Source organism: Pongo abelii, chromosome 4 (assembly GCF_028885655.2).
Source record: "Pongo abelii isolate AG06213 chromosome 4, NHGRI_mPonAbe1-v2.0_pri, whole genome shotgun sequence".
Taxonomy (NCBI): domain Eukaryota; kingdom Metazoa; phylum Chordata; class Mammalia; order Primates; family Hominidae; genus Pongo; species Pongo abelii.
Genome location: NC_071989.2, coordinates 37,634,134 through 37,651,198, shown reverse-complemented (window position 1 = coordinate 37,651,198; position 17,065 = coordinate 37,634,134). Strand labels below are relative to the sequence as shown.

The 17,065-nt window shown below is 43.2% G+C and overlaps 2 protein-coding genes and 1 long non-coding RNA gene across 4 annotated transcripts in view; 1 reads left to right on the top strand and 2 right to left on the bottom strand.

The window, feature by feature from the left end:
- WDR70 (WD repeat domain 70) overlaps positions 1–4,989 on the bottom strand; it is a 365,884-nt gene extending 360,895 nt beyond the window's left edge. The window contains exon 1 of the mRNA XM_054555494.2: positions 4,968–4,989. The gene's annotated coding sequence lies outside the window, so the exon portion shown is untranslated. The remainder of the gene's footprint in view (positions 1–4,967) is intronic.
- An 85-nt stretch (positions 4,990–5,074) lies between these two features.
- Positions 5,075–17,065, top strand: part of NUP155 (nucleoporin 155) — an 82,223-nt gene continuing 70,232 nt past the window's right edge. For both annotated transcript variants that reach the window (XM_024246989.3, XM_024246988.3), the window contains exons 1-3: positions 5,075–5,415; positions 11,847–11,984; positions 12,246–12,342. In XM_024246989.3, coding sequence (XP_024102757.1) covers positions 5,259–5,415; positions 11,847–11,984; positions 12,246–12,342 — 392 coding nt within the window. In that variant the 5' untranslated portion in view covers positions 5,075–5,258. The remainder of the gene's footprint in view (positions 5,416–11,846; positions 11,985–12,245; positions 12,343–17,065) is intronic.
- On the bottom strand, positions 12,254–14,333 carry LOC134761385 (uncharacterized). The gene is made up of 2 exons (XR_010139938.1): positions 14,080–14,333; positions 12,254–12,623 (listed from the first exon to the last, which is right to left on the bottom strand). It is a non-coding gene; the product is annotated as an uncharacterized LOC134761385 (long non-coding RNA).

Genomic DNA, 17,065 nt, shown 5'->3' with positions numbered 1-17,065 from the left:
TGACTTCCAAGAACAGGGGTGTCCAATCTTTTGGCTTCCCTGGGCCACAATGGAAGAAGAAGAATTGTCTTGGGCAACACATTAAATACACTAACAATAGCTGAGAGCTTAAAAAAAATCACAAATCTCACAATGTTTTAAGAAAGTTAACGAATTTGTGTTGGGCCACATTCAAAGCCATTCTGGGCTGACAAGCTTGTCCTCAAATTTGTGCATGCTTGCTTTAAACCCACCAATTAAAGTGTGGAAATTCCTCTTGGGAAAGCTATTTGGAAAACACCATGAACCCAATGAATGCATTGGCTCATGAGTCCTTCTTTCTCTTTCCCTGACTGCATTCCTTGACCTCCAGGTGCGCCAGATGCTCCCCCCGGCCTGTAAGTAATAAAATCTTTGCGTATATCTGTGTTTCTACTAATCATTGAAGAAGCACGCTGTATCTTAAAATTCCTAAATTAAAACAGTGCCTTAACATAAATCAAGGCAGTAGAATTCAAAATGTTGTAGTAGTCACTGTATTTTTCAGTTACATAGCCGTTGTAAGCAAAATCAGTTTCCCTTAAGAATATCCTTAAAAAAGCCATGAACAGTATTCATTTCATTAAACCCTGACCCTTAATTATACGTCTTTTTAACCTTCAGTATGACACAATGAGAAGTAATCATAAAGTATGTTTTTAAAAAAATTTCTTACAGATGGGGTCTCACTGTGTTACCCAGACTGGAGTACACTGGCTATTTACAAGTTCAGTCATGAAGCACTTTAGCCTCAAACTCCTGGACTCAAGCGATCTTCCCCTGCCTCAGCTTCCTGAGTAGATCAGACCACAGGCACATGCCACCATGCCCAGCTAATGCATATCTAAGTAGAATGGTCATCTAAAAGAAAACCACTTGTAATTGAGTTGTTAGCTTTTTTTCATGGAACATTATTTTTACCTGAAAGAATGACTCACAAAGTACAGTTGTTCAGATTTAAGTATTTGGCAAACATTTTCTCAAAAATAAATGAAATGAGTTTATCACTTTAAGAAAAACAGGTCAGGCACGGTGGCTTACACCGGTAATCCCAGCACTTTGGAAGCCGAGGTGGGAGGATCACCTGAGGCCAGGAGTTCGAGACCAACCTGGCCAACATGGTGAAACCCCGTCTCTACTAAAAATACAGAAAATTAGCCAGGCGTAGCTGGACGCGGTAGCTCACGTCTGTAATCCCAGCGCTTTGGGAGGCCAAGGCGGGTGGATCACTTCAGGTCAGGAGTTCAAGACCAGCCTGACCAACATAGTAAAACCCCCGTCTCTACTAAAAATACAAAAAAATTAGCTGGGCATGATGGCATGTGCCTGTAATCCCAGCTACTCGGAAGGCTGAGGCAGAATTGCTTGAACCTGAGAGGTGGAGGTTGCAGTGAACAGAGATCATGACACTGGCACTCCAGCCTGGGCAACAAAAGCAAAACTCCATCTCAAAAAAAAAATAAAGAAAAGAAAATTAAGAAAATTAGCCTGTAATTCCAGCTACTTGGGAGGCTGAAGCAGGAGAATTGCTTGAACCTGGGAGGCAGAGGTTGCAATGAGCTGAGATCGCATGATTGCACCCCAGCCTAGGTGACAAGAGCAAAACTCTGTTAAAAAAAAAAAACCGACTACACTCGTTGACAATTATTAAAATACTTCTCCTTATACTTCTCCTTTTTCTAAATACATAACTGAAGCCAGTTTTTCTTTCTTTCTTTCTTTCTTTTTTTTTTGAGACAGTGTCGCTCTTGTAGCCCAGGCTGGAGTGCAATGGCACGATCTCAGCTCACTGCAACCTCCGCCTCCCAGGTTCGGGCGATTCCCCTGGCTTAGCCTCCCAAGTAGCTGGGATTACAGGCTTGCACCACTATGCCCCGCTAATTTTTGTATTTTTAGTAGAGACGGGGTTTCACCATGTTGGCCAGGCTAGTCTCGAACCTCTGACCTCAGGCGATCCACCCGCCTCGGCCTCCCAAAGTGCTGGGATTACAGGTGTGAGCCAGCACACCCGGCGAGGCCAGCTTTTCTTAATATATTATACTTCAACTAAATAAGTCACAAAATGTTGACATGTTAGACAAAATAGCAAACATAAAAAACCAGGTTTGCTCATTCTGCTTACCAGCAGAATTTAACAAAATCCCTTGCCAGCAGAATTTCACAAAGCCCAACTCAGTGACTAAGTATAGACTTCTAGAAGAATGCCCTGGAAACAATAAGCAGGTTAGAGCACAGGTTCCCACGTCTCTTGCTTCAATCAATGCATTTTTTTAAAAAAGGTAAGTTCAGTGTTCCTACCCCTTGCCTCTTCCAGTACATAAGATAGTGTCCCACAGGATTCATGATTATGCCTCTGTAATCTATAACCAGATGTACTCTTACACCCAAACTTTGATGAGATTTTGCTCTAATGTAATTTATGAGCTTTTTTTTTTTTTTTTTTTTAAGAGACAGAGTCTCACTTTCTCAACCAGACTAGAATGCAGTGGCATGGTCATGGCTCACTGCAACCTGGAACTCCTGGGCTAAAGTGATCCTCCTGCCTCAGCCTACCAAGTAGCTGGGACTACAGGTCCACACCTGGCAAATTAAAAAAAAATTTTTTTTTTTTTTTTTTAGAGAGGGAGGTCTCCCTACATTGCCCAGGTTGGTATTGAATGCCTGGCCTCAAGAGATCCTCATGCATAGGCCTCTCAAAGTGCTAGAATTACAGGTGTGAGTCACTATACCCAGTTTATGATCATGTTTAATGTAATTTCTGAGCACATGCAGAGCTTCCAACCCCTGATATGTAAGCTGTGGGCTAAAACACTACTTTGGAGCAGTCATAACAGAAACTCTCTGAAAGGTTGCAATCCTGAGTCTGAATCAAACTGACTTTAATTCTTTAAAAGCAGATTATTTTTCTGCAGTTGACAGCAGATACAGATATGAGAATCTAGCTATCTGTTACTGAGCCAGACACTAAAGAGATTTGCAAAAATATGAAATAATCGCATTCTTCTCCGTTTCAGTTTTAGAAACTATAGTGATTTCTCATTTAAAAAAAGTGTTATATTAACATGAATTAAGCTTGGTATGCTTTTTTTTTTTTTTTGTGAAACGGAGTCTTACTCTGTTGCCCAGGGTGGAGTGCAGTGGCGCAATCTCAGCTCACTGCAACCTCTGCCTCCCAGGTTCAAGTGATTCTCCTGGCTCAGCCTCCTGAACAGCTGAGACTACAGGCGCACGCCACCACGCCCAGCTAATTTTTGTATTTTAGTAGAGACGGGGTTTCACCATATTGGCCAGGCTGGTCTCCAACTCCTGAACTTGTGATCCACCTGCCTTGGCCTCCCAAAGTGCTGGGTGCTGGGATTACAGGTGTCAGCCACTGCACCCGGCCTTGTTATGCTTTTAAATACATTGTTAAACATTTTAATTTTCAGTTTATGAGTTATTCACAAATATTAATAGATGTAACCAATATGAAACAAAAACTCTCTGGAATCCTGAATAACTTTTAAGGGTATCAAGGGGGTCCCAAGACCAAAAAAATTGATAATTATCTGTTCTAGGGAAGAGGTCAGCAAACTTTTCCTGTAAAGTGCCAGAGTCTGTATTTTAGGCTTTGCAGTCTTTTGTAGAAATTACTCGGTTTAGCAGTTGTAGTGGGAAAGCATAGGCAATATGCCAATGAATTAAGTTAGTTAGATTACACTTTGGGGAGCTTTGTTTCTATGCAGGAATATCACAGCAACATTATTGAATCTTCCAATTTATGGAGTTAAAAACTTTGTGTATTTTGTCTCAAATTAAAAACAAACTCGTGCCAGACCACCACTTTTCAATCTATGGTCTACCAAATAAACTGACAGCTAGAGACCCAACTGCCTATTTATATACCAATAATAAAAAATCCAGTTTTTCTTGGTATATTGGCTATGTCAAATTTTAAGTGTAGATTGGTAACATCATAGAACTTTCAATTTTCAGAAATGTAGTCAAGTCTTTGAGGGAGTAAAAATTTAATTCAAATAGCAAAAGACCAATTTAGAGTAATTCAGTTATTGATTTGTGAAATTCTGGAGAACATAACTGGAAGCTTTCTTAGGTGAGATTCTAAATAAGGACAGCTTTCTAAAAAGTGCTTTGATTTACCCACTGAGGTTGCCTTCTGTAGTAAATGAAGCCTCTTTTACCTCTCTGCTTTCTTCTATCCTTCTGCCATAGTTTATACCTATCCAAATAGAAAAATTATAGTGAAGCCCTTTATCTGTCTCTGCTTGAAGCACCTTAAGGACAGGAAACACCCTGTTAGTTTGATAGTCCCAGCACCAGGCAAAAGGCAAGTATTCAGTTTCTTAGGATTGTATGATCTCTTGGGTTCCTATCTCATACGAGTTCCTGTACTAGCGCTGGGAATGAAAAGATGAATTAGAACTGTCTGCTATCTCTGCCACGATAAAAAGCACGGCAGCGGTCCACCTGCACTCAGCTCCTTCTTAAACACGTATTTTATTTATACTAAGGGGCCACAAAGTCAAAAGACAGCGATATTCAAATGGAAAATCCTGATGAATTCTAATTTACACTGAAGCCCGTGAAGAATATAGTGAGATACTGGTTTATATCCCTCTCTGTGACAGCGACCTACCAATTCTTAACTACTCTCACAAGAGCAGTTATTGGAGAACCAAGCTGCGCGCTCATGCGCGCACTCATATAGCTGCAGTTAGCGGATTCCGACGCGGGAAGTTCCAAGACTCAGGTCGAGCACGCGCTTAAACCAACGGAACCAGACCAACCTCCTAGGCCAGACACACGACCTAGCTCCCACCTACCGTATCCCTCCTCCCTCCTTCCTCTCCACTCCACCCAACCCCATCCCGCCCCTCTCCTTCCCAGTTCCCTCCCCTTTATCCTTCCCTTCCCTTCCCTTCCCTCCCTCCCTTCCCTAAATAACCTACCCTAATTTTACCCTTCCACACCCCAAAACCTTCAACCCCCTCAAAAGCATCAGCGGCCTCCTGGCTCCACCCCCAACCTCTAGCCCCCTCCCAACAGCTTCCTCTTCCCAGGCCAGAACGGCGTCTTCCAGTTCCCCACCGGATGAAGCGGAAGTGTGTCATATCGAGGCGCCAAGGCGCTCGTTTGGCGCGCGCACCCTAGGCGGCGGATCTAAGCTAACTTCTTGGATCTTTTCTTGTTTCTCCTTGGCTTTTGACTTTTTCTGGACCCTGGTGTCTACGATTTCCGAGATGCCGTCTTCTTTGTTGGGCCCGGCGATGCCGGCCTCTACATCTGCCGCAGCCCTGCAGGAAGCTCTGGAAAATGCTGGACGGCTCATCGACCGTCAGTTGCAAGAGGACCGCATGTACCCGGACCTTTCCGAGCTGCTTATGGTGTCTGCCCCAAGTGAGTGATAGTGACCCTGCTTTCTCAGCCTAAAGGACTCTCGCCTGACTTCCTAATTTGCTACTTATCCCCAGCGTTGGTCCCGGCGAGGATATCCTGAGATTTATGGCACTGTTGGCTGCATTTTTGGAGAACAGCAAGCAGCTTATTTTCAGGTTTTTTCCTTTCCTCACTTTCTTCATTGTAGATACTTGAGAGGGCAAGAGTGAAGAGCAAGCTCCCAGTTGAAGCAGAAAGAGGCAAAGACCTCAACCTTAATGAGCTTCTCGCCGCTCTCAAGTGCTTATGGCTAAGGCCATATGAGAAGCATCTCCAGATCCAAGTCCCAAATTTGTTCATTTCTCCTGTTAGTATTTGAGTAGATCGTAAGAGCAAACGAAGTTAATTTGGAAATTTAGCATGTTATCTTAAAGATACGCTTTGCTTTATATTTATTTGTTTATTTATTGAGACGGAGCGGTTCCCTCTTCGCCCAGGCTGAAGTGCAATGGCGCGATCTCGGCTCATTGCAACCTCCGCCTCCTGGGTTCAAGCGATTCTTCTGCCTCAGCCTCCCAAGCAGCTGAGATTACAGGCGCCTGCCACCACGCCCGGCTAATTTTTGTGTTTTTTAAGTAGAGACGGAGTTTCACCATGTTGGCCTGGCTGGTCACGAACTTCTGACCTCAAGTGATCCGCCCGCCTCGGCCTCCCAAAGTGCTGGGATTACAGGCGCGAGCCGCTGCGCCCAGCAAGAAACGCTTTATTATGTGTAGAGATGTGTATTATGAAATACTGGAGGATCTTAAAAGAACTACCAGTGGAATAAAGGAAGAGAACAGGGAAATCACAGTGCTTATGTACAGGGAGGGTAAGGCAGAATATGTGTTGACAATATAGGTGACTGGAAAGTAATTTGTTTAACAGTTTTAAGTTATAACCAGCTCCCCACGGCTTATGGAATTACATCAGTTGCTAGAAAAAGTGACCCCTTTGTGAGATGGTATTTGGAGAAAACCAGAGAAGTGTAAGAAAGAAAAGAGATTGTTGGTGAGCAAGAACCAAAGTAATCTAAATAGGATAATTTGTACAGTGTAAACCGAGAACACTTCTGATTATTTATAAAAATCATTGATAACTTTGTAATCAAAGAAATGATAGAAACAAAGATAGTATTTGCTTCCTACAGCTACTTACCAATGACCGTGTCTTATAATACCTGATTGGCCTATTAGCAATTATCATCTTGAACATTACTCATTTTGGCCTCCTTAGGTGTGAAAACAAGATATAAAAACAGTGCATGTATTCTGGTCCTTCTCTTACATATCTCATGCCTTTACACACACCCTCCTCTTTCACCCAGTCTCTTCCCCTTGTTTTCCATCCGATTCTTCACCCGTTGCTCTGATTAAAGAGAATTTAGCATATTTTCCATAAGAAGCCCCATCTTCAGGATTTCCTCAGGATTTTATCTTACTTTTATTGTTTCTGCAATGTTCTTTCTTTGCCTGACAAACTTTTTCCAGACTCTCTGTGAAAGTCCTTAGTTTCTCTTTGTTGTCTTTCTTTTTCTTGTTCTTTTTTTTGAGTCAAGGTCTAGTTCTGTTGCCAGGCTGGAGTGCAGTGGCATGATCACAGCTCATTGCAGCCTCTAACTCATGAGCTCAAGTGGTCCTCCCGCCTTGCCCTCCCCAGTAGCTGGGACTACAGGCGCCTGCCACCACACCCAGCTAATTTTTAATTTTTATGTAGAGACGTAGCCTCACTCTGTTACAAGGCTGGTCTCAAATTCTTGGCATCAAGCAGTCCTCCTACCTCAGCCTTCCAAAGTGCTGAGATTACAGATGTAAGTCACACTCCTGGCCTGAGGTCTTTCTTACCATTCCCATCCTCACTAAATCAATTCCTCCCTCTGTGTGCCCACTGCCATTTAACATGGTGATCTGCCACCTTCGGCCTATTAAAGTTCTGTTTTAGGATTAAATGGGATGTCTGGATTTGCTTTATTTATTTATTTATTTTTTGAGGCAGAGTTTTACTGTCACCCAGCCTGGAGTGCAGTTGGCATAATCTTGGCTCACTACAGCCTCCACCTCCCAGGTTCAAGCGATGCTCCTGCCTCAGCCTCCTGAGTAGCTGGGATCATAGGTGTGCGCTACTGGCTCATTTTTCTATTTTTAGTAGAGACAGGGTTTCACCGTGTTGGCCAGGCTGGTCTTGATCTCCTGACCTCATGTGATCCGCCCGCCTCGGCCTCCCAAAGTGTTGGAATTACAGGTGTCACCCACTGCGCCCAGCCTGGATTTGCTTTAATATGAATTCAGCCCAGTAGTCCCAGCACTTTGGGAGGCCAAAGTGGGCAGATCACTTGAGCCCAGAAGTTTGAGACCAGTCTTGGCAATATGGCGAAACCCAGCTTCTTAAAAAAAAAAAATACAATAATACAAAAATTAGCTTGCCATGGTGGCACACACTTGGACCCCCAGCTACTTGGGAGGCTGAGGTGGGAGGATAACTTGAGACGGGGAGGTTGAGACTGCAGTGAGCTGTGACTGCGCCACTGCACTGCAGCCTGGGCAACAGAGTGAGACCCTGTCTCAAAAAAAAAAAAAAAAAAAAAAAAAAAGGCCTAGCGCTGTGCCTCATGCCTGTAATCCTAGCAATTTGGGACCCAGAAGTGGGGTGGATCACTTGAGCTTGAGTTTGAGACCAGCCTGAGCAACATGGCAAAACCCTGTCTCTACAAAAAGTGGCTGGGTGCTGTGGCTCACACCCATAATGTCTCTACAAAAAGTGGCTGGGTGCGGTGGCTCACACCCATAATCCCAGCACTTTGGGAGGCTGAGGCGGCAGATCACGAGGTTAGGAGTTCAAGACCAGCCTGACCAACGTGGTAAAACCCCGTCTCTACTAAAAATACAAAAATTAGCTGGGTGTGGTGGTGCGTGCCTGTAATCCCAGTTATTCAGGAGGCTGAGGCAGGAGAATCGCTTGAACCAGGGAGGCGGAAGTTGCAGTGAGCCAAGATCGCGCCACTGTACTCCAGCCAGGGCAATAGAGGGAGACTCTTTCTCAAAAGAAATGGGAGGCCCAGGCGGGCAGATCACGAGGTCAGGAGATGAGACCATCCTGGTTAACATGGTGAAACCCCATCTCTACTAAAAATACAAAATAATTAGCCGGGCTGGTGGCGGGCGCCTGTAGTCCTAGCTACTCCAGAGGCTGAGGCAGGAGCATGGCGTGAACCCAGGAGGTGGAGCTTGCAGTGAGCCGAGATCGCGCCACTGCATTCCAGCCTGGGCGACAGAGTGAGACTTCATCTCAAAAAAAAAAAAAAGGAAAAAGAAAAATGCTGTTTGACTGGGCGCGGTGGTTTACTCCTGTAATCTCAGCAATTTTAGAGGCGAAGGTGGGTGGATCACCTGAGGTCAGGAGTATTTTGTACTAAAAATACAAAAATTAGCCGGGTGTGGTGGCACACTCCTGTAGTCCCAGCTTCTCGGGAGGCTGAGGCGAGAGAATCTCTTGAACCTGGGAGGCAGAGGTTGCAGTGAGCCGCCATTGCACTAGAGCCTGGGTGACAGAGCGAGAGCCCATCTCAAAAACACAAAAAACCCCCAAAAACAAAAAAAAAATTAGCTAGGCATGGTGTCATGACACTGTAGCCCTAGCTACTCACGAGGCTGTGGTGGAAGATTGCTTGAGCCCAAGAGGCTGAGGTTGCCCTGAGCTGTGATTGCACCACTACATTCCAGCCTAGGTGACAGAGTGAAACCCCGTCTCAGAAAAAAAAAAAAGAGAAGAAGAGTTTGGCCAGGTGCAGTGGCTCACATCTGTAATCCCAGCACTTTGGGAGGCCGAGGCAGGCGGATCACGAGGTCAAGAGATTGAGACCGGCCAGGCACGGTGGCTCACGCCTGTAATCCCAGCACTTTGGGAGGCCGAAGCGGGCAGATCACGAGGACGGGAGATCGAGACCATCCTGTCTAACACGGTGACACCCAGTCTGTACTAAAAATAAAAAAATTAGCCGGGCGTGGCGGCAGGCGCCTGTAGTCCCAGCTATTCGGGAGGCTGAGACAGAAGAATGGCGTGAACCCAGGAGGCGGAGCTTGCAGTGAGCTGAGATCAAGCCACTGCGCTCCAGCCTGCGAGACTCCATCTCAAAAAAAAAAAGAGATTGAGACTATCCTGGCCAACATGGTGAAACCTTGTCTGTACTAAAACTACAAAAATTAGCTGGGTATGGTGGCTTATGCCTGTAATCCCAGCTACTCGGGAGTCTGAGGCAGGAGAATCCCTTGAACCAGGGAGTTGGAGGTTGCAGTGAGCCGAGATGGCGCCACGGCACTCTAGCTTGGCGTCAGATCGAGACTCCGTCTTAAAAAATAAAAATAAAAAAATAATTAATTGGGGAAGGAGTGAACAATGATAAAAATGAAACATGATTGGGGATATTACTGGTTATTAAGTTGGATAATCAGTACATGGGTATTTATTGTATTTTTCTTGTATATATTTAAAAAATTTACGTAATACACTTCACGATTGTTTTATATGTCAGTTTTCCTTAACATCTTTGTACTCTATAGAACCTGAAAAAGTGCCTGAGATAATTAGGTCATCAGTCAGGTCTGAATAACACCTTGTCCGGGAGCCAAGGGTAGGCTGAGTAGACCAGCCCACTCCCGTCCTTAGTGATGGAGTCTTAGAGCAAGAGAAAGGTTGCCCATGAGAACACTTTATAGAGCAGTCTTTGTTTTTCTCCCCGCAATAAGATATTGCTTGTGGGGTATTATTTGTATTTGTCTTAGTGGTCTGGGGGATAAATCTAAAGGGAAAAGTCATGGGTTGTTTTAATCTATAAATGTTTAGCTGGTAAAGGCAGTATTTTCCCCCAGTCATTATGTTGTTTGCTTATAGTCATTTACCTTTGAGCCCCAAAGCAGTTTTATATTTTCCCATTTCAGATTAGCAAAATGATAGAAAAACACTAAATTATTATTTTTAAATTTTTTTATTTTTAATTTTGTGGGTACATAGTAGGCGTGTGTGTGTGTGTATATATATATATATATATATATATATATATATATATATATATATATATTTTTTTTTTTTTTCTCCCCGAGACGGAATCTTGCTCTGTCACCCAGGCTGGAGTGCAGTGGCACGATCTTGGCTCACTGCTGCCTCCGCCTCCCGGGTTCAAGCAGTTCTCCTGCCTCAGCCTCCCGAGTAGCTGGGATTATAGGTGCTTGCTACCGTGCCTGGCTAATTTTTTTGTATTTTTGGTGGCGACAGGGTTTCACCATGTTGGCCAGGCTGATCTTGAACTCCTGACCTTGTGATCAGCCTGCCTCTGCCTCCCAAAGTGCTGGGATTACAGGCGTGAGGCACCGCGCCCGACGGTGTATATATTTATGTGGTGCATGAGATGTTTTGATACAGGCATGCAATGTGAAATGATCACGTCATGGAAAATGGGATATCTGTCCTCTCAAGCATTTATCCTTTGTGTTATAAACAATACAATTACATGCTTTCATTTTATTTATTTATTTATTTATTTTTGAGACAGAGTCTTGCCCTGTTGCTCAGGCTGGAATGCAATGGCATGATCTCAGCTCACTGCAACTTCCACCTCCTGGGTTCAAGCAATTCTGCCTCAGCCTCCCCAGTAGCTGGGATTATAGGCGCACGCCACCAGGCAGGCTAATTTTTTGTGTCTTTAGTAGAGATGAAGTTTCACCATGTTGGCCAGGCTAGTCTCGAACTCCTGACCTCATGATCCTCCCACCTCGGCCTCCCAAAGTGCTAGGATTACAGGTTTGAGCCACCACGCCCAGCCACTTTTATTTTAAAATAACACTAAATTATCAAATTTAAACATTTCCGTCCAGGCACGGTGGCTCACACCTGTAATCCTAGCCCTTTGGGAGGCCAAGGCGGGCAGATCATGAGGTCAGGAGATCAAGACCAGCCTGGCTAACACGGTGAAACCCCATTTCTACTAAAAATACAAAAAATTAGCCGGGCATGGTGGCGGACACCTGTAGTCCCAGCTACTTGGGAGGCTGAGGCAGGAGAATGGTGTGAACCCGGGAGGTGGAGCTTGCAGTGAGCTGAGATCGCGCCACTGCACTCCAGCCTGGGTGACAGTGCGAGACTCTATCTCAAAAAAATAAATAAATAAATAAAAATAAACACTTCCTTTGTTATAGAGCAAGTTTTTGTAAGATACGACTTTCCCTTTAGGCTTGAAACCACTAACTGTTCCTACCTTCACAATGGAATATTTCAGGCCTACTTTGTGTCAGGTCAAAACTAGAATATTCTCTCTGTACCTTTGGAACCAGCACAAACAATTTTTTTGTGGCACTCAATCCTTTTGTATGCCCGGTTGATGAGCAGTACATTATTATAAATACTTCATTTTCTTTTTGTAGATAATCCCACCGTTTCTGGCATGTCAGATATGGATTATCCTTTACAAGGACCTGGTTTGCTGTCTGTACCCAACCTTCCAGAGATGAGTTCCATCCGAAGAGTTCCTCTCCCACCTGAGCTTGTTGAGCAGTTTGGACGTATCCTATTACTTTGTATTTATTTTAAAAATGTTAAAATTGGTATTTTCATTGTTATAATTCTTGTTCTATGTTTAATTAATGTGTTATATATTCATTTAAGGGTTTTATTTAAAATTTGTGTAAGTATATGGATTCCATGTTGTATTAAAGAATGGACACATCGTGATTTTTTACGTAAATATTAAGTCAAAAGCTATTTAAACAAGTTAAAGAAGAGTAAGATTCAACTCTGTCTGCCTTACATCCACACTACCTCAGATATGCAGTGTAATTGCATGATGGGTGTGTTCCCTCCTATCAGCAGAGCTTGGCTCACAATTGACAGTGATATATTCATGTGGAACTATGAGGATGGGTATGTATTTAAGGCTGGTTTGCTTTAAGGGTGATTGGAATTTATATAAACTTTACTGTAGCTGGTGTTCTCATTAGAAGCTGCTTGGTTTATCTTTCATTCATCTAGCCTTTGGGTCAGAGCTTCTCAGTATCAGTCATCTGGAGATGTTCAAATGGGCATTCTGTCTTAGTAGTCCTGAGTGAGGCTCAAGAGTCTGCATTTGTAACAAGCTGCCAGCTGCTGCTGCTAGTGTAGGTGCCATTTTTGAGTAGCAGGAGCCCAGGTCCCAAGCTGTTAGCCTGTAGTAAAAATAGATGTTGGCAATTCATTGAGAGATGATTGGACATTTTTAAAGACTTCTGTTTTCCTTGCATTTCTATGGAGTAGGCATCTGATATTTATTTATTTTGTTGTCATTTTGTGAATTTGACCTGTGTGTAAATTATATGTATAGAAATGATTCTCAGTGAAAGCCTAAGGTACTTTTGCTTAAATACAGCGTATTGGTCTGGTGATCTCCCTGTTGACTTTTTAGAGATAGATTTTGTTTTACTTCCAGTTGTCCATTATATTATCCTTAGATGAGGTGTGGGATAAACATAGGAAAGCCCATATAATTAAGATGTTACTCTTGCTGTTGAGTAATTAATGATCTTTTTAGGAACACACGTGCATTAAAAAAACACTGTATCAGCTGAGCCCGCTGACTCAAACGCCTGTAATCCCAGCACTTTGGGAGGCTGAGGTGGATGGATCACCTGAGGTCAGGAGTCCGAGACCAGCCTGGCCAACATGGAGAAACCCTATCTCTACTAAAAATACAAAAATTAGCCAAGTGTGGTGGCACATGCCTGTAGTCCCAGCCACTTGGGAGCTGAGGCAGGAGAATTGCTTGAACCTGGGAGACGGAGGTTGCAGTGAGCTGAGATAGCGCCACTGCACTCCAGCCTGAGTGACAGAGCAAGACTCCATCTCAGAAACAACAACAAAAGACTGTATTATTGAAACAAAATTGAAACTAAATGACAGCTTAACACCAATAGCTTAAATGAAACCATTTTTTCCTACTAGAAGTTTCATAGCAATTTTTCTTGTTGAAATTTAATAGTTGTAATAGCAGTGATGTGTGGTTGTGATTATTTTTCATGTACCCTGAATGTTCCCCACTTTGTTATGTTACCATAACATATTCATTTTTATACTAAGTAATAAACCTTTTTTGTTTAGATATGTATCTTTTCAAGAGAAGTCATTGCAAAAATATTACAGAACAGATAAATGTGAGAATAATTATTTTCTTTAAAATATGTTTTTGGCTGGGCATGGTGGCTCATGCCTGTAATCCCAGCACTTTAGGAGGCCAAGGCGGGCGGATCACCTGCAGTCGGGAGTTCGAGACCAGCCTGACTAACATGGAGAAAGCCCATCTCTACTAAAAATACAAAATTAGCCTGGCATGGTGGCACATGGCTGTAATCGCAGCTACTCAGGAGGCTGAGGCAGGAGAATCATTTGAACCTGGGAGGCAGAGGTTGTGGTGAGCCGAGATCGTGCCATTGCACTCCAGCCTGGGCAACAAGAAGGAAAACTCCATCTCAAAAAAAAAACACTTTAATGAAATTTTTGCATTTCCATTAATATCCAACATATTTATTTAACACATACATATTGATCTTATGTTTCTGACACTGTTGTTGTGGTAGGAACAGTACTGAGATGACTGTGGTTCTGCCCTCATGGAACAAACAGTCCTACCTTACTGTGTGTCTTAGTCCAAGCTGCTAAAACGGAATACTGTAGCCTATGATCAACAGAAATTTATTTCTCATGGTTCTGGAAGCTGGAAGTCCAAGATCAAGGTCTGGTGAAAGCCCACTTCCGTGTTCATAGATGGCTATCTTTTCACTCTGTCCTCACATGGCAGAGGGGTAGGGGAGGTCTTTGGGTCCTCTTTTATAAGGGCACTAATCCCATTCATGAGGTATACCCTCATGACCTAATAACCTTTCAAAGACCCCACCTACAAATACTATCACATTAAGAGTTAGGATTTAACATGAATTTTAGGAGGACACAGATATTTGATCCATAGCAGTGTGTGTTCATTTAAAGAAAAATTATTTGAAGAATGTACTTATTTTAAAAAATCAAGGCACAAGGTCCACAAATTCAATTTTGTAAAATTTATACTTAGTTTAAATATTCAATTGGCTTTCTATTATAAATCCTAATTCCATCTGGATGATAAAAATGTAATCTTGGTCATTTCATTGTTCTCTAACCCCCAACTATCTCAGCATTGGATCGTAGTTCCAAGAGGCTGTGCCAATTATCAAAGGGCCCTGTGGAATGGCATGATGTAGGAGGATGGGGAATCCTAGTCCACATAAGTTGCCATTTATCTATTTTGTTCCTGTGTAGATGGCCTTTTCAGGATGACTGGAAGCTTTCTTGAAAGTCTAGATCATATTTTTTCATGGTATTTATTCTGCTTCATGTTCTCTGAGCTTCTTAGATCTTTAGTTTGATGTCTTCTATTATTTTTAGAATTTTTTTCAGCTATTATCTTTATTTTTCTCTCTCTCTCTCTTCTTTTCTGTTCAGCCATTGTCTTTTTTTTTTTTTTTTTGAGACAGAGTCTCGCTCTGTCACCCAGGCTGGAGTGCAGTGGACTATCTTGGTTCACTGCAACCTCTGCCTCCTGGGTTCAAGCACTTCTTGCCTCAGCCTCTGGAGTAGCTGGGACTACAGGTACGGGCCACCACACCTGGCTAATTTTTGTATTGTTATTACAGATGGGGTTTCACTATATTGACTAGGCTGGTCTTGAACTACTGGCCTCCAGTGATTTGCCCTCCTTGGCCTCCCAAAGTGCTGGGATTACAGGCATGAGCCACTGCACCCAGCCCAGTCATTATCTTGAAATATTCTGATACATTCTCTTTCTTCAGAGATTTCAGCTATACTTTTGTTGTATACCTCATTTTGGATGCTCCATTCTGTTTTTTGTTTTTCTACTTTCTGTCTCTATCTCCCTGTTTTTTGGGAGACGGAGTCTCAAAGTGCTGGGATTACAAGTGTAAGCCACTGCACCCAGACCCCCTTTTTTTTTTTATCTCACTCCGTTGCTGAGGCTGGAGTGCAGTGGCATGATCTCGGCTCACTGCAGCCCCGACCTCCTGGGTTCAAGTGATTCTCCTGCCTCAGCCTCCCGAGTAGCTGGGATTATAGGCATGCACCACCACACCCAGCTAATTTTTGTATTTTTAGTAGAGGCGGAGTTTCACCGGGTTGGGCAAGCTGGTCTTGAATTCCTGACCTCAAGTGATCTGCCCACCTCAGCCTCCCAAAGTGCTGGGATTACAAGCGTGAGCCACCGCACTCGGCCTTCATTGGCTTTTTTTTTTTTTTTTTTTTTTGAGACTGAGTCTCATTCTGTTGCCCAGGCTGGAGTGCAGTGGCAAGATCTTGGCTGACTGCAACCTTCTCCTCCCTGGTTCAAGTAATTCCCCTGCCTCAGCCTCCTGAGTAGCTGGGAATACAAGCGTGTGCCACCATGGCTGGCTAATTTTTTTTTGTATTTTAGTAGAGATGGAGTTTCACCATGTTGGCCAGGACGGTCTCGATCTCCTGACTTCGTGATCCGCCCGCCTCAGCCTCCCAAAATGCTGGGGATTACAGGCGTGAGCCACCGCACCCGGCCTCGCTGACTTCTTATAATTTTAATCTTTCTGTCGAAATTCTTTATATATATATTTTTTGTCTGTTTTATTTCCCACTTTTTTTTAAGACAGAGTCTCGTTTGAGTGCAGTGGTGTCATCTTGCTTCACTGCAACCTCCGCCTCCCAGGTTCAAGTGATTCTTATGCCTCAGCCTCCCGAGTAGCTGGGATTACAGGCCTGGGCCACCGTGCCTGGCTAATTTTTTCTATTTTTGGTAGAGACAGGTATCATTGTGTTGGCCAGGCTGGTCTTGAACTCATGGCCTCAAGTGATCCACACGTCTCAACCTCCCAACTTTACCTATTTGTACATATAGTCGATTAGATAATTTTTCCTATATAAAGCCTGTATGTCTAGTTCATAGTTACTTTACATTTCTTGTCTGACAGTTTGGATTCATAGCTGAGTCTGGTTCTATTGATTACTTTGTTTCTTGACACTGGGGTTTTTTTTCTTGTTATTTTGTGTCTCATGATTTCTTACTGAAAGCCAGAAATCATATGTAAGACAGTAGATACTGTAAGTAAGTAGCAGGTGGTATTTATTCTTAGAAATGGGCATGTCTTTTCCTTGGCTAAGGTATAGCAGATCTTTATTATATGGGGAATTGCCTTTTTCCAGGTCAGGACTTGAGCTGAATTTGGGTTTTGTTGTTGTACTTAGGGTGCAAGTTGGTCTACTGGAGATTTTTTCTCAGTGTTCCTCTTACATCCTCAGTCTTAGGCTTTTCCTATGATTCCATCCTTGTAAGATGGCCCTCTTCTTACCCTTGCCCCTGCCCCAGCAGTAGATTGCTATTACTTGATGTACAGCCCTGTTGTGGAGATGTTTGGAATGGGGAGCAGCATTTTCTATTTTTGTATTTCCCTATTTTTCTAGTTCATCCTTAGCCATAAGCAGGTCTAGGTCCCTGGGTCTTGGAACTGAAACAGTTTTGTTTGCTCGTTTATTTTTTCATTATATATATAATGAAAAATATTTATATATATTCAATATATATAAAAAAATTATATATATA